A 15,004-nucleotide genomic window follows, 5' to 3' on the forward strand; every position below is an offset into this window, starting at 1 on the left:
CCCCCGGGGGGAATATCGAAAAATCCCTTCTTAGTGTACATTCTGTTGACGTTCCCTATTAAAATGCAATCAAAAATGCAAAAAACCGCATCTAAAATAGTATGAATAGAAGCAGAGTTCTTTACGGTAAGCCTTCCCCGTAAGGCTTACCGCAAAGAACTGTCCATCCCCCATATTTAACGGAATAATATAAAGCCTATGTTCATTTTGAAGTTCCATTCTAAATATTGGTGAAAAAATTTTTGAAATCGGATGAGTAGTTTTGGAGATTACCTGCTGCATACAAATTAACATACATACAAACATTACCTCTTTATTATATTAGTATAGATTAAACGGGAAAAAATATTTTATAACATAGAGTAATAACAATCACCATAATGTCAGTTGTATTCAAATATGCGCTATTTTAGTAAATTTCTACAATAATCATTTCATAGAATTACAGACCGATTTACAAAAACACATTAATGAAATCTACTCCAGTCATTATTGTTACTTGTGCTGGAATTAATTAAATACAAACTAAAACACACAAATATCACAAACTTACCTGACAAAGAAAACAGTAGAATCGAAATTGAATGAATGAAAATAAATTACAAAAACAATTAGGCAAGCAGACTCAATACACTTAGAAAACAATATAACATCTAAGTTAATAAGATAGATTATAATTATATATTTAAGGAAACTATTTATTCTGACTGAAAGAAATTTTAAAAAATTACAGACATACATTAAAAAAGAAAATAAACTTCGTATGCTTTGTTTGTTTCTGTGTAGTTGCCATGTTGAAAATTTTATTTGAAGCTAAGCACTGCATGAAAATATTCACAAAAACTTTTATTTTACATTATACTGTATATACACGCCTTATTAATAATTAAGTTTAATATTTTTTACATATGTTTCTTTTAGTTTTTTAGAAAGCACTTGTCATAATGAATTGTCATATGGTAAACACACAACCTACTACTCTGGAACTGATGGTATAGTGTACCACTTTGGAAAACCCAAGAAAAATTTTCGAAAACTTTTGCGTGGAAATCAATCCAGAAATATAGGGCCATGTCTCTGAGTATCTGGCTGTCTCTTTCTGGTCACAGTCTAATCCATAAATGTGACGGATAAGATTTTCATACTGGATGACGCATAGATATCTTTTATTATCTCACAAGGCCAAATTATACAAAAAAACAAAATATGGAAAGCACATATCAAAAGAGAACATTTACTAATAATTGTAGAAAGTGCCATATAATGCACAAAAAAATAAATAATAACTGATTACATTACCATAAAAATAGCAATTATAATACATCAAAGCTTGCACATAAACTTTTACACACTCAAGTACTACAGAACATCAGGCTGGATATTTCTCTAAGTACAGCTCCTATTCCTGTCGTTTTTTTGATTTTCTGGATTTTACTTTGGACTTCTCGCAGTGGTTCTATAATGCGAAAATTTCCGCGCTGTCAGGTGGTCATATAGAAAATTTAACAATGACATTAAAATATATTATATCCTAATTTAGGACTTTCTCCTCCTTCAAGAAAAAGACAACAATGATATAAAAATTGTAGAAGAAAGTGCAAAGTTAACTGAAATTGGAATATGGATGGATAATGTTACAGCTACATGGAGAAAAGTAAGATAATTTCTATTTNTAACAATCACCACAATATTAGTTGTTTTCAAATATGCGCTATTTTAGTAAATTTCTACAATAATCATTCCATAGAATTACAGACCGATTTACAAAAATACATTAATGAAATCTACCTCAGTCATTATTGTTACTTGTGCTGGAATTAATTAAAGACACAACTAAAACACAAAAATATCACAAACTTACCTGACAAAGAAAACAGTAGGGCCATGTCTCTGAGTATCTGGCTGTCTCTTTCTGGTCACAGTCTAATCTATAAATGTGACGGATATGATTTTCATACTAGATGACGCATAGATATCTTTTACTGGTCTTGATATAACACGAGGCCAAATTATACAAAAAAAAACAAAATATGGAAAGCACATATCAAAAGAGAACATTTACTAATAATTGTAGAAAGTGCCATATAATGCACAAAAAAATAATTCATAACGGATTACATTACCATAAAAATAGCAATTATAATACATCAAAGCTTGCACATAAACTTTTACACACTCAAGTACTTCAGATACACGAGGCTGGATATTTCTCTAAGTACAGCTCCTATTCCTGTCGTTTTTTTGATTTTCTGGATTTTACTTTGGACTTCTCGCAGTAGTTCTATAATGAGAAAATTTCCGCGCTGTCAGGTGGTCATATAGAAAATTTAACAATGACATTAAAATGTATTATATTTTAATTTAGGACTTTCTCCTCCTTCAAGAAAAAGACAACAATGATATAAAAATTGTAGAAGAAAGTGCAAAGTTAACTGAAATTGGAATATGGATGGATAATGTTACAGCTACATGGAGAAAAGTAAGACAATTTCTATTTCAACGGATTAATTTTAATGTTAGGTTACGTGACTATATGGCAAAAAACTAAAAATTGAATTAAAATCAGGGCTGTGAAGTCGGAGTCGGAGTCGTGGAGTTTTGGTGTTTTAGTCGGAGTCGGAGTCGGAGTCGGTAGATTTTTACGCGACTTCACAGCCCTGGCAGGGCTGTGGAGTCGTAGTCGGAGTAGGAGTCGGAGTCGTGGAGTTTAGGTGTTTTAGCCGGAGTCAGAGTCGGAGTCTGATGGTAAGGAAAAGTCGGAGTCGGAGTTGGAGTCGGTAGATTTTTACGCGACTCCACAGCCCTGATTAAAATAACCATTCCTGGAAAAATATTTTTTAAACTTTTAAACAAATCTTTCTTTCTAGTGTAATAAAACAATTGCTTTGACATTTGATCTGCTCCTAACCAAGTAGGGATTTTTTGTTTATATAATCCAATCAGTAATTTATTCACATTTACCCTAGGAGTGGGACCATGTCTATTTAGTCTTTACACGAAAATAAATTAACTATCTCTCGCCTGACCTACAAGAGTTAAGGTATAATTCCAGATTATAGACTAGTTTTTACGGGATGTCAGATTACTGAACTTCTATTATATACTTAATACTGATAACATGTGCATATTTAATTTTTATTAACAATAAACTTTATTTTGTTTTTTTAATAAAATAATATTGGTATTACCATGAATTAATGTATAGTAGATTTTTATTTCTGATTGGTAAGGTTTAACATTAGTCATGCATATTTTAGTAACTTTTCTTTTTAAAAGGAATCTGAACCAACATTAAGTGGGATATCTTTAAACGTTCAGTCTGGAGATTTATTAACTATTATAGGTCCTGTTGGATCGGGAAAGGTAAATTACTTGTGTTTTTAGTTTTATATCGTAATAAAGGAAACATATAAAACTTGTAATTTAAACTTACATGAATATAAAACCAATTTTATATAAAAAGTAGGCATACTTCAAATTAAAAAATAAAGCTATTAATTTCATTAGACATCTCTTTTAATGTCCATGTTGAGAGAGATTCCTGTTACTTCTGGTGAAGTGTCAATAAAAGGAAAAATCGCGTATGCTTCTCAAGAAGCTTGGGTGTTCAACGCAACTATCAGAGAAAATATTTTGTTCGGGGAAGAATATGAAGAACAGAAATACAAAAATGTCTTGCATATAACGGCTCTTGAAAAGGTAAGACTATGGTTTTATGGTCTAATTAGCACATTTTAGTTTTTATGTAAATTATAGAGGAAAAGTTGTCTGATCACAGCAATTAATAAAAACGACAAATAGTTTTATGTATTATATTAAGCTATCTATTGTTTTTAACAGAATTATATCATGGAATAGTAATAATACTATTGCATTTTTCTACTGAATAACTAACCAATGTCTGGTTTAATGCATATTATGTAGAATTATTTTGTATTTATACTTATTTTAGGATATAAGAATATTTCCTAAAGGAGATCTGACTATTGTAGGAGAAAGAGGAGTAATAATGAGCGGTGGTCAAAAAGCAAAAATTAATCTAGCAAGGTAAGACAGGTCTTATATTAATATTATACAGTCAATCCAGTTTCAACTGCCCCTTTATGTAGTGCGACTTCGGAAGTTCCTCCAAAACTCTCGAAAAACAATTAGTTCCATATTAAATCGATAACGTAAACCACCACTCTGTCTTCCGCCATTAGCCAACCATGATTTAAAATATAATTATTTTACATTCAAAATATTTCGGATTAACCGTCACAATTTTATTTCACATATATTAAGGTAAAATAGTATCGTAACAAGAGTTTCCAGCAATATGAAATTTTGAAAAAGAAGAAGTTTCGATACCACTAACGGGGTTTTCCTTATCAATTCAAATTTAGAAGAGACTTTTAACATAATTATATTCTGCTCACAGCCCAAATAAAAGCTAGAAAAAGAGCTGGACTTACATTCTCTCAGTCAAGTCAGAATTCTTGCTTTATAATACATATTGTACTTTACACTCTAATTAATTTAGTCTTTTATGCACTGAAAAAGAAAGGTATTATTTCAATCAGTGATAAGCAAGGATTCTGTGTATACAGTAAAAACTCTGCATGCTGTTCTCAAAATTATACTGCCAGTCACTTTTCTATTGTCTGGAAGAAAAGATGTTAACAGTCAGACAGGTAGATACTTTAAACCAAAAAAGCAGGTAAATAAATGCAGAAAATAGAGCCATTGGAAAAATGTAAAGATGAAGACATAACGAACTTGAAAATACATTAGTTATATGGATTCAGCTTGTGCAAAAAATGGCACTGTTACAGATGTTGTTATAAGAAAAAGCTGCGATACGAAAATAATTTCGACAATAGTAATTTTAGTTACAGTAACGAGTGGCTGCATCGGTTTAAACAGTGTTATGGCTTAGTGATTGAAAAGTGGTAAAATTGCTGAAGGTCTGGATGGCGTAGAACAGGAAAGATCTAATCTGTTGAAAATAATAGAGCAGTGTGGCATGAAAGCTATGTATAACATTTTATCACTTTAGTTTACCGATAACAACCTGAAAAAACGATTTTCATGCATCTGTGAAATGTGGCAAGAAGAATAAAGTTTAATAGAATTACAGTTGTCTTTTGTTGTAATTCAGACAGTAATGATAAGAGCACTGCAAATGTTATTGGAAGATTAGCAAAGCTTCGTTGTGTTAAAAATTTCGATGCTTTTATTTATTGCTACTAAAAACATAACAAAAAGAGATGGATTACACCCTACTTTTCCAAGAATTTCTTGAAGATTTTAATAGGGATATGAAGAGAAAATCGTCATGTTTTGCTATGAATTCATAATATACCCTGTCTTTGGACAGCCAACGTGAGCAATGCGAAAATATAATTATTTTATTTTTTCAAACAATTTGCACGGGAATTTTGCAAAGTCGTGTAACTGGCATAATAAAAACTTCTAAATCTAACTGCAGATGCCACCAAGTAAGAAAAATTATCGAATGCATCAATGATTAAATTTCTATTGACATGTCTTTGAAATCTGCACTGCGGCCAATTAAAAAATCATCGGATTAAGTTACATCCAAGACAATAAAAAATTATCGGCTGCATACCGTCCTATTCAGACAGAAGACACAAATTTTCGAGGATTAAAATTTTGTTGTTCGAATGTTAGGTAGTGAATCAGCTATCTTTCAGATACCACATCCACAGTCAAACTTGCAGCTGAAGAACTGACGGAAATCGACTGTAAGAAGATAATTTTGTGGTGTTCTTTTCGGTAGAAATATTTAATTTTGTGATAAAAAATAGTCAACTGCAGAAATAAAACGAAGACCACAGCATAAAAAAATCCATTAGTATATCCCAAAGATGCTCACGCTTGTTTAGAGAAAATTTAGAGTAATCTGAAGGTACTGCACATGTATCCAATAAACGTTCAACAGATACATGTCGATCATTGGATGCATTGGAGGAAATAATGTAACTGAAACAGCTTTAAACAGGATGTTTTTATTAGCATTAAACAATAAATGTCATATAAATAAAGGAAAACTGATGGTTATTTTTATTATCTTGATATTTTTATTTGTATGCCGTTTTCTCAACTTTCCACCATTACCTAAAAACCATTGGTGAAGATTAACTATTTTTATGAGTGCAAACGTATGAGTATTATCCTAATGAATATATAATAGTTATAGTAAAATATATAGAGTTCAGTAAAATTTGAGTAATATTATATATACAGTACAGTGCATTTGAATTTAATTACTAAATCCTAGAAAGAAACATTACCTAAAAATGTACATAATGTTATATCTTAGTCAGTGATTCTTTTCATTTTAAAATGTTTCTATGGTGCTCTCATATTAGCTGTACAGTACATGGCAGAGAGTATGAATATTGTAAAATTATAAATTATAGTGTTCAAATAAAAACAAATATAATTAATGCCAGTTTAGATTCTTTACTTGTGGAGTATAAAAGCAGGTATGAATTTAAATAACATATACAATATCCTAGTTAATATACAAAAATCGGTAAAAATCAATATAAGGTTTTCTTCTATGCATGGATTATTTTTTACATTTGTTATACGTTTGTAATATCGTATTATTATTGTATTTTTGTTTGTATTCCTAGAGCACTATACCTAGATGCAGATATATTCCTCTTTGATGATCCATTAAGTGCTGTTGATGTTCCAGTGGCAAAACATATATTCGAAAAGTAAACGTCTAAGTATTACTTAGAAAGTAAATATACCGTATTTCAACTTTTCATTTATTTCAGATGTATAATAGAATATTTGAAAGACAAGATTTGCATTCTTGTTACGCATCAAATACACTTTTTAAACTCTGCAAGTAAAATTTTACTGTTAAATAAGGTGAATATATTGATTGTTTATTTAGTTTGGTTGTAAATTATGTGTGTATCGGCATTTACGTCAATATGTCGGAACAAAATATAGGCGAGCTACCAACAAAAACGATTTTTGAAATACAGTACACTTTTTTACAAAATGATCTTTATTTTAGTGTGGGATACATTATAATATGTATCTCACACTGAAATAAAGATCACTTTGATGTGTAAAATACTAGTTGTTGAGTCAATGGTTTAAATGTAAATATATGAATAATTAATTACCAGTGTTCATTAATTTTTATCATACTTCGATATTTGTGTATTAAAGAACAATTATTTTTATTCTGTATAGTAGTAAAAATAAAACAGGGATTGCATCCATCACAAATTAAAACATACATATGTAAATATAATGGTAATTACATATTTGTTACTAATAAATTTAATAAAAATAAGTAAGTACTTAATAATTTAACAAGAGATTTTTTAGGTTTATAAGTTTAACATAAAATTTTTATATAAAATATATAAAAACAATTATTTTATAGTATTATTATTATATTATTTCAGGGAAAATGTGAGTTTGTTGGCAATTACAATCAGATGAAAAACTCTAAAATGCTTAAAGGAATTTTGTCAAAGAAAGAAATAGCTGAAAATAGCAAGGACTTAAAAAATGTACTTTTCAATGGTGATGAAATAATTGAAACTACTGAATCTGATTTGATTGATGACATTGAAGATAATAATAACAGCAACAAAGTAAGTTTGGTTTATTTGTTATTGGCAACGTTACACGTGTGCAATCAACAGAGGAGGAATGAATTCCAGTAAGAGTTTCGATAGAACAAGAGCATTTATGTAGTTGTTACAAATGTGAAAGAAAACTGGAAAAATTCGTGTGTTCTGCCTATTGGTGAAGTTGCAAACCCAAGATCATCTACCAATATCAGTTGTTTTCTGAACTGTTTTCTGAATTTCAAATATTTTGTACAATTACCTGTAGAAATTAATGCGTAACGATTCGAAAACCCTTCATATGTACACATACTGTCATCTACCATGATGACGTCACTTTCTTAATTCCTCCAAGATTTTGCTAATTAACTAATTATAATTTAATGTCAGTTCTTTAATATAATAGTAAACTTTAATAATAGACTTTTCTTTTAGCCAGAAAGTACTAATTCATGTGTTGCCATCTAGTGAAGAGAGAGACAAATAGACAGACAGAAATCCATTGCAGTTTTATTTAATAAAATATCTGTAGGTTTGATTAGTGGTAAACATTCCGGGGATCATAAAGATGCTACAGTTAAAATTTAGTAATTATTGGTTCAGTAGTTTCCATGGTTAGTGTTTACAAACGAAAAATACGTTGTCTCTTTATATAGTAGTATAGATATAGATATAGCAGTTATCTGAATGAATAATTTTATATTAGAATAACCGAGATGTGTCAGTTACATTCCTTATATCTAAAAAAATCAATTTTTCAATAACTTATGGACAAATTCGAAAAATCTCAATGATTTTCTATCTATGAATTCCAGACAATGTGATACACGCATTTCCATTACATGTATCACCAAAGTTGACCGCGTGCAGTAAATTGTAACAAAAAGTGAAGGCACTGTACTTTCAATTGATTCATGCAATCATCGAAATTTTGTAAAATAACAATGTTGACAAATTATATCTTCACAAAAATAACAGACAATATATTTTATTTTCATATTTAATGCCTAGATTAATCTAAATTTATTTCAAATAGGCCATTGCAACTTTTTACTACGCGACTTTTTCTGGTTTAGTATAGTCTCGTGTCTTTCTTGCGGTCACATCATGATTAAAATTTTGAATGGCTTCCAATTTATCCATCTTAACTCCAGCGAGTAGGGTTTCAAGTAATATGAAAAATATCTCATTTTCAAAACAGAAAGATGTTTCTACTTCTTATTTATTTTCCTGGTAGTTATTAAAATTTTAACACAATTCAAAAAAGAATTTCTATAATTTTTGACATTATTTCCTGCAGAAATTTCAAGAAAACAAATTACCACGAGATGAAGGAGGAGATGGAAAAGTAGAAATTTTAGTTTATAAAGCTTATTTGAATGCTGGTCCAGGTTTCTTCTTCAAGATTGTTATATTCATTATTCTAGTTGCATCTCAAGTTATTACAAGTGCCAGTGACTATTGGTTGATCAAATGGTAGGTTATTCATAAAATTGTTATAACTTTTTTGCATGTGAATTTGTTATTTAAATAAAATGTTTAAAAACGTACTACTATATATAAGTTATATTTATTTTACAATGTCAGCAAGTTATTATGATGTTTCTATGCAAAAATATAAGGCTACCTCAATTTTCTGAAGTAATAACTTATTGCAGTTAAACAAATAGCGACAAAAATGAATAAAAGTGTAAAAGAATTATTTATTCTATTTACAATCAAAAATAAAAATCAAATGTATTACAATGATCTGTCATCAGTTTATAGTGATATAGGTATAGGAGAAGGTGGTATTATGAAACCCCATTTTCATTACAGTGAATTGTAAACAAAATATCATAACTATGCCTACATATTTTGTGCGAAAAGTACTGGTATCTATTAAACTAAATGTTACTAATTGGATTTTTCGGTAGCATAACTTTAAGTATGGTTTTTCAAGGCTTCTGTAAAATAAAGTCAAAAAGTACTTTTTTAACTAAAATAACTTCTGAATATAACTATATCTACTTATTTATAGTTTTATGTATCTATTTCTAATTTATTTCTCATTCATCCATCACATACTTTTACAAAAATTATTTCACAATTTGAATTTGTGGATAATACGGAACCTTAGAGGAGTCGGATTCCATATTAAAAGCACCAATGGGGTTTGTATTTCACGCATCGCCATCTTGGGTTAACTTAAATTTTTTATACAACAAAGTTTAAAAACGTGAACATCATGTGTACTCCTAGGACTCTAGAATAGAACACATGCACCTGGAACCTACAACTACATGATTTATATTTTAGAAGTAATTAAATTCACTTACCATTCCAGAGTTTGGAAATACAAAACACTGAACTCAACCACATAACTGAAGTGGGAGGTGTTTTCCTCTTGCTATGGATGTCTGCCTAGTGCAGTTCAGCCACAATTTGCTAGAGTTCGAATCTATTATCAGTCTGAAATGGAGGGGTTCCATAATACCACCTTTGCTCTTTTAACTGTTAGGGAATATTTTTATAAATTACTCAAAAATGCCACTAGCCTTATATTTTTGAGTAATTCATACAATTATTTACTATCACATATAATATTTCACTATAAACGGGTAACAACAGTTTGTAACTTCGATCAGTGGCATATTTTATTTTATAGCATTATTAATTGTTGTGATATTATATTAACAGTGGGTACTTTCCTCTGTATGAGTGTGATTGAAACACGACACTCCATGAAAATGAAAGTTCTGATATTGCTATAGAAAAACAGCTGAAGAAAATTTTTTCTGTAGTGTAATATTAATCTTGGTGTGCAATATGAAGAGAAACAAACAAGGCATCTTTGAAATTAAAATTTTACAATGAAGCAGCAATCAATTAACCGACAAATATAAGCGACAAGAACATTGTTATGTAAAGTAGCGCAAACGCCTGATGTTATTGTACCCATCAAATCCACATTGCCTAAGATGGTAAAATTAACAACATATCTACTATTTAAATAAAAGAAAAGCAGGGCAATATCTAAAATAACACCTAGTAAAATAACTGACATGGACCAAAGATAAATTGTTATAAAGACCAAAATGAAGTTAAGATTATTTGTACTGAAAAGAAAATTTTTATCTTTGATGGTTCCAAGAGTTGGACATTTTACTGTCTGGGTTCCTGGTAAAAACAAATTTTTGCTTGCCCAAACCTCAACAAAAAATAGAATTAGTCAAGATATTGGTATGATTGAATGATCTTAAGAAATCAATTCGTTGTTCATAAATGATTGAATAAATACATTCGAATATGAATAAATCTTGAAGATATTTTCTGACATTTGGAGAAAAAGGTTTCTTGTCTATATTTCCAACTAGCAGACTCCGCCACGCGTTGTTATGGCTCAAAATGTATCTATTATAAATGTATAACACTTCCCTTGTAGGGGGGGGATTTTACGAAAAATTTCTTCTTAGTGTACATTCTCTTGACATACCCTATTAAAACGCAATCGCAAAAACCCGCATCTAAAATAATATAATAGAAGCCAAGTGTTTCACAGTAAGCCTTAATTCTGTCCCACTCCCCCGCGGGGAATATAAAAAAATACCTTCTTAGTGTACATTCTGTTGATGTACCCTATTAAAACGCAATAAAAAACGCAAAAAAACCGCATCTAAAATAGTATAAATAGAAGCAGAGTTTTTTACGTTAAGCCTTAATCCTAACCATCTCTTTTCAGTGGGGGGAATTTCGACACGTATATTATATAAAAAGACGTGCGTATTTGAATGCAGCGTTGTGTGAAAATTTCAAAGGAATCGGTAGGAACAAACGAACATTACATTTTTATTTATATAGATAGATAGAAGATGATCTGTTTTAGTTCATTTTCATAGAAAAGCATAATGCCTCAGAGAAAAGCAAACTTAGGGCGTCGTACTCGTAGCGCCATCTGTTGGACATAAAAGCCTTAACCGTAGATGATATCATTTAATTTATATGAATGTTTAACGGAATAATATACAGCCTATATCCACCCTGAGNTCAATTTTCTGAAGTAATAATTTATTGCAGTTAAACAAATAGCGACAAAAATAAATAAAAGTGTAAAAGAATTATTTATTCTATTTACAATCAAAAATAAAAATCAAATGTATTACAATGATATTCCATCAGTTTATAGTGATATAGGTATAGAAGAAGGTGGTATTATGAAACCCCATTTCCATTACAGTGAATTGTAAACAAAATATCATAACTACGCCCACATATTTTGTGCGAAAAGTACTGGTAACTATTAAACTAAATGTTTCTAATTGGATTTTTCACTAGCATAACTTTAAGTGTGGTTTTTCAAAGCTTCTGTAAAGTCGAAAAGTAGTTTCTTAACCAAAATAACTTCTGAATATAACTATATCTACTTATTTATAGTTTTATGTATCTTTTTCTAATTTTTTCATTTATCCATCACATACTTTTACAAAAATTATTTCATAATTTGAATTTGTGGATAATACGAAACCTTAGAGGAGTCTTAATGATTCCATATTAGAAGCACCAATGGAGTTTGTATTTCACGCATCGCCATCTTGGGTTAACTTAAATTTTTTTGACAACAAAGTTTAAAAACGTGAACATCATATGTACTCCTAGGCCTCTAAAATGGGACACATGCACCAGGAACCTACAACTACATGATTTATATTTTAGAAGTAATTAAATTCACTTACTATTCCAGAGTTTGGAAATGCAAAACACGCAAACATCCTGTTTCACTGATCGCAACCACATAACTGAAGTGGGGGCGTCTTCCTCTTGCTATAGATGTCTGCCTAGTGTAGTTCAGCCACAATTTGCTAGAGTTCGAATCTATTATCAGTCTGAAATGGAGGGGTTCCATAATACCACCTTTCCTCTTTTAACTGGTAGGGAATATTTTTATAAATTACTCAAAAATGCCACTAGCCTTATTTTTGAGTAATTCATACAATTATTTACTATCACATAATATTTCACTATAAACAAATAACAACAGTTTGTAACTTCGAACAGTGGCATATTTTATTTTATAGAAATTGTTGTGATATATTAACAGTGGGTACTTTCCTCTGTATGAGTGTGATTGAAACACGACATTCCATGACAATGGAAGTTCTGATATTGCTATAGAAAAACAGCTGAAGAAAATTTTTTTGCACAGTAGTGTAATATTAATCTTGGTATGCAATATGAAGAGAAACAAACAAGGCAGGTTTGAAATTAAAATTTTACGACGAAGCAGCAATCAATTAACCGACAAATATAAGCGACAAGAACATTGTTATGTAAAGTAGCGAAACGCCTGATGTTATTGTACCCATCAAATCCACATTGCCTAAGATGGTAAAATTAACAACATATCTACTATTTAAATGAAAGAAAAGCAGGACCATGTCTGAAATAACACCTAGTAAAATAACTGGCATGGACCAAAGATAAATTGTCATAAAGACCAAAATGAAGTTAATATTATTTGGACTGAGGAGAAAAGTTTTATCTTCGATGGTTCCAAGAGTTTGACATTTTACTGTCTGGATTCCTGGTGAAAACAAATTTTTGCTTGCCTAACCTCAACAAAAAGTAAAATCAGTCAAGATATTAGTATGGTTGAATGCTTTTAAGAAATCAATTCATCGTTCATAAATGGTTGAATGAATACATTCGAATATGAATATATCTTGAAGAGATTTTCTGACATTTAGAGAAAAAAGTTTTTTGTCTATATTTCCAATTTTAACAGGATAGTGCACAATTCTATAATGAAAACTCTGCTTTTAAATAAGTACTGTATAAAGACTCTTGGATTATGAATTGACTTACCTATTCCCGTTATTTGAACTCGATAGAAAATTTATGCAATCTGATAATTAGGTATGTGTACACAGCAGGAAACAATGCCGAAATATTAAAGATGTCAAAGCTGCGATTGCCACTACATGGTTAAAAAATCTTGCTTACCCTATAAAAACGAATATTACAAAGTTATTTTGATAAATGATGGATTCACTGGCAATTAAATGTCATTGGTCGTATATTTTTGCAATACAATTATTTTTCAGTTTTTGAGTAAAAAATTTATATTTTCTATTTTTTTTAGTATAAATAAAACAAGCAATTAATTTAGACCAGCGTTTCTCAAAGTGGGCAATAACGCTACCTTGTTGGCAATGAATAAATCTAGGGGGCGCTGGAGGCAGGTTATTGAACGGTGACCAAAGGCAAAATCTGTGTCACTGAAGCCGTTCCCTTTCTTCTGTTAAACTGATAAGAGGAAACATTGCGTTTAATGGTTTCCAGATGTTGACAACAATGTACGGTAAGGGCACAAAGTGTGAGATTCATAGAAAAGTTTTCCTAAGAATATTTCCAATCCTTTCTCTCACAAGAGAAAATGGGTTAGGGGCGTTGGGTATAACTTTATGGAACAAAGGGGCTGTGCATCGAAAAAGTTTGGGAATCACTGATTTAGACCTATATTTATTTGCTAGTTTTTTTTCGTTTGTTTAAATTTGAACTGAAATAATTTTTGTATTCTAATACATATATTGAAATCTGACAATCTTCTAGTTTCAAACATAATTTTTAGATATTAGTTTATTTTTAATGTATTTTAGTATTTCATCTTTATAAACTACTGTTGGGAACTTCCCAAAAATTAACTGTTATTTTATATTTAATTTTCAGGTTGAAAGATAACAGAATCTATAGCCAAAGTATAGGGAAACTCGAAAACATTACATCCAAGAGTACAATTTTAAATAATATTGAAGGCAAAAATTTTTATCATACTGAAGAATTTAACATATATGCTTATTTTGGACTTATATGTGTAGTATACATCATGATGTTACTTTCTGTATTATTATTGTACAAATATTTCACAGCTGCCTCTATCAACCTTCACAATAAAATGCTCCATTGTATTATGAGAACTCCAATATCATTTTTGGATAACAATGCTGTTGGTATGTAAAATATATTTATTTAATTTTACTTTTTAGTGACTTACATAGATATGGCAAAGTATTCGAATAGTCTGAAATCTGACCCTGTAAAACATGTGAAATTTTCCATGTTTGAGATCCATCTGAACACAAAAACATAAAAAGAAGCCAATTATCTGTATATGTACCGTACAGTACACTACAGTGTTTTTGGAGGGTGACACTTATTTAGATTAATATTTCAGGATGGTCTAACAATTTGTTTGTTAAGTTATAGCAACGCAACACTTGGGCGATGCCTTCCAGGAGATTTTTAAAACTGGCACCTATTTTGGCGTTACAGACCCGCAGAAAACCCGGAAAACTCCACGTGGCCAGCCAGTCCGAGCGAGGCACGAACCCATGACCGAACTCCCAGTGTTCAGGGTA

General features: G+C 30.3%; 2 protein-coding genes and 1 long non-coding RNA gene across 3 annotated transcripts in view; all 3 read left to right on the forward strand.

Annotated features, from left to right (window-relative positions):
- The window catches only part of LOC111633583 (ABC transporter C family member 5-like), a 27,380-nt gene extending 25,717 nt beyond the window's left edge, over window positions 1–1,663 (forward strand). The window contains exon 7 of the mRNA XM_023378191.1: window positions 1,541–1,663. Within this exon, the coding sequence (XP_023233959.1) occupies window positions 1,541–1,663 (123 nt within the window). The remainder of the gene's footprint in view (window positions 1–1,540) is intronic.
- Window positions 1,664–2,366: 703 nt separating this feature from the next.
- Window positions 2,367–15,004, forward strand: part of LOC111633584 (multidrug resistance-associated protein 4-like) — a 43,481-nt gene continuing 30,843 nt past the window's right edge. The window contains exons 1-9 of the mRNA XM_023378192.1: window positions 2,367–2,479; window positions 3,277–3,363; window positions 3,508–3,699; window positions 3,953–4,047; window positions 6,645–6,731; window positions 6,795–6,891; window positions 7,443–7,634; window positions 8,911–9,086; window positions 14,316–14,596. Coding sequence (XP_023233960.1) covers window positions 2,450–2,479; window positions 3,277–3,363; window positions 3,508–3,699; window positions 3,953–4,047; window positions 6,645–6,731; window positions 6,795–6,891; window positions 7,443–7,634; window positions 8,911–9,086; window positions 14,316–14,596 — 1,237 coding nt within the window. The 5' untranslated portion in view covers window positions 2,367–2,449. The remainder of the gene's footprint in view (window positions 2,480–3,276; window positions 3,364–3,507; window positions 3,700–3,952; window positions 4,048–6,644; window positions 6,732–6,794; window positions 6,892–7,442; window positions 7,635–8,910; window positions 9,087–14,315; window positions 14,597–15,004) is intronic.
- LOC111633594 lies at window positions 6,720–8,950 on the forward strand. Its single transcript, XR_002758076.1, has 3 exons — window positions 6,720–6,891; window positions 7,443–7,634; window positions 8,911–8,950. It is a non-coding gene; the product is annotated as an uncharacterized LOC111633594 (long non-coding RNA).

Source organism: Centruroides sculpturatus, unplaced genomic scaffold (assembly GCF_000671375.1).
Source record: "Centruroides sculpturatus isolate CEXI.00-Female unplaced genomic scaffold, Cexi_2.0 scaffold551, whole genome shotgun sequence".
NCBI classification, from domain to species: Eukaryota; Metazoa; Arthropoda; class Arachnida; order Scorpiones; family Buthidae; genus Centruroides; species Centruroides sculpturatus.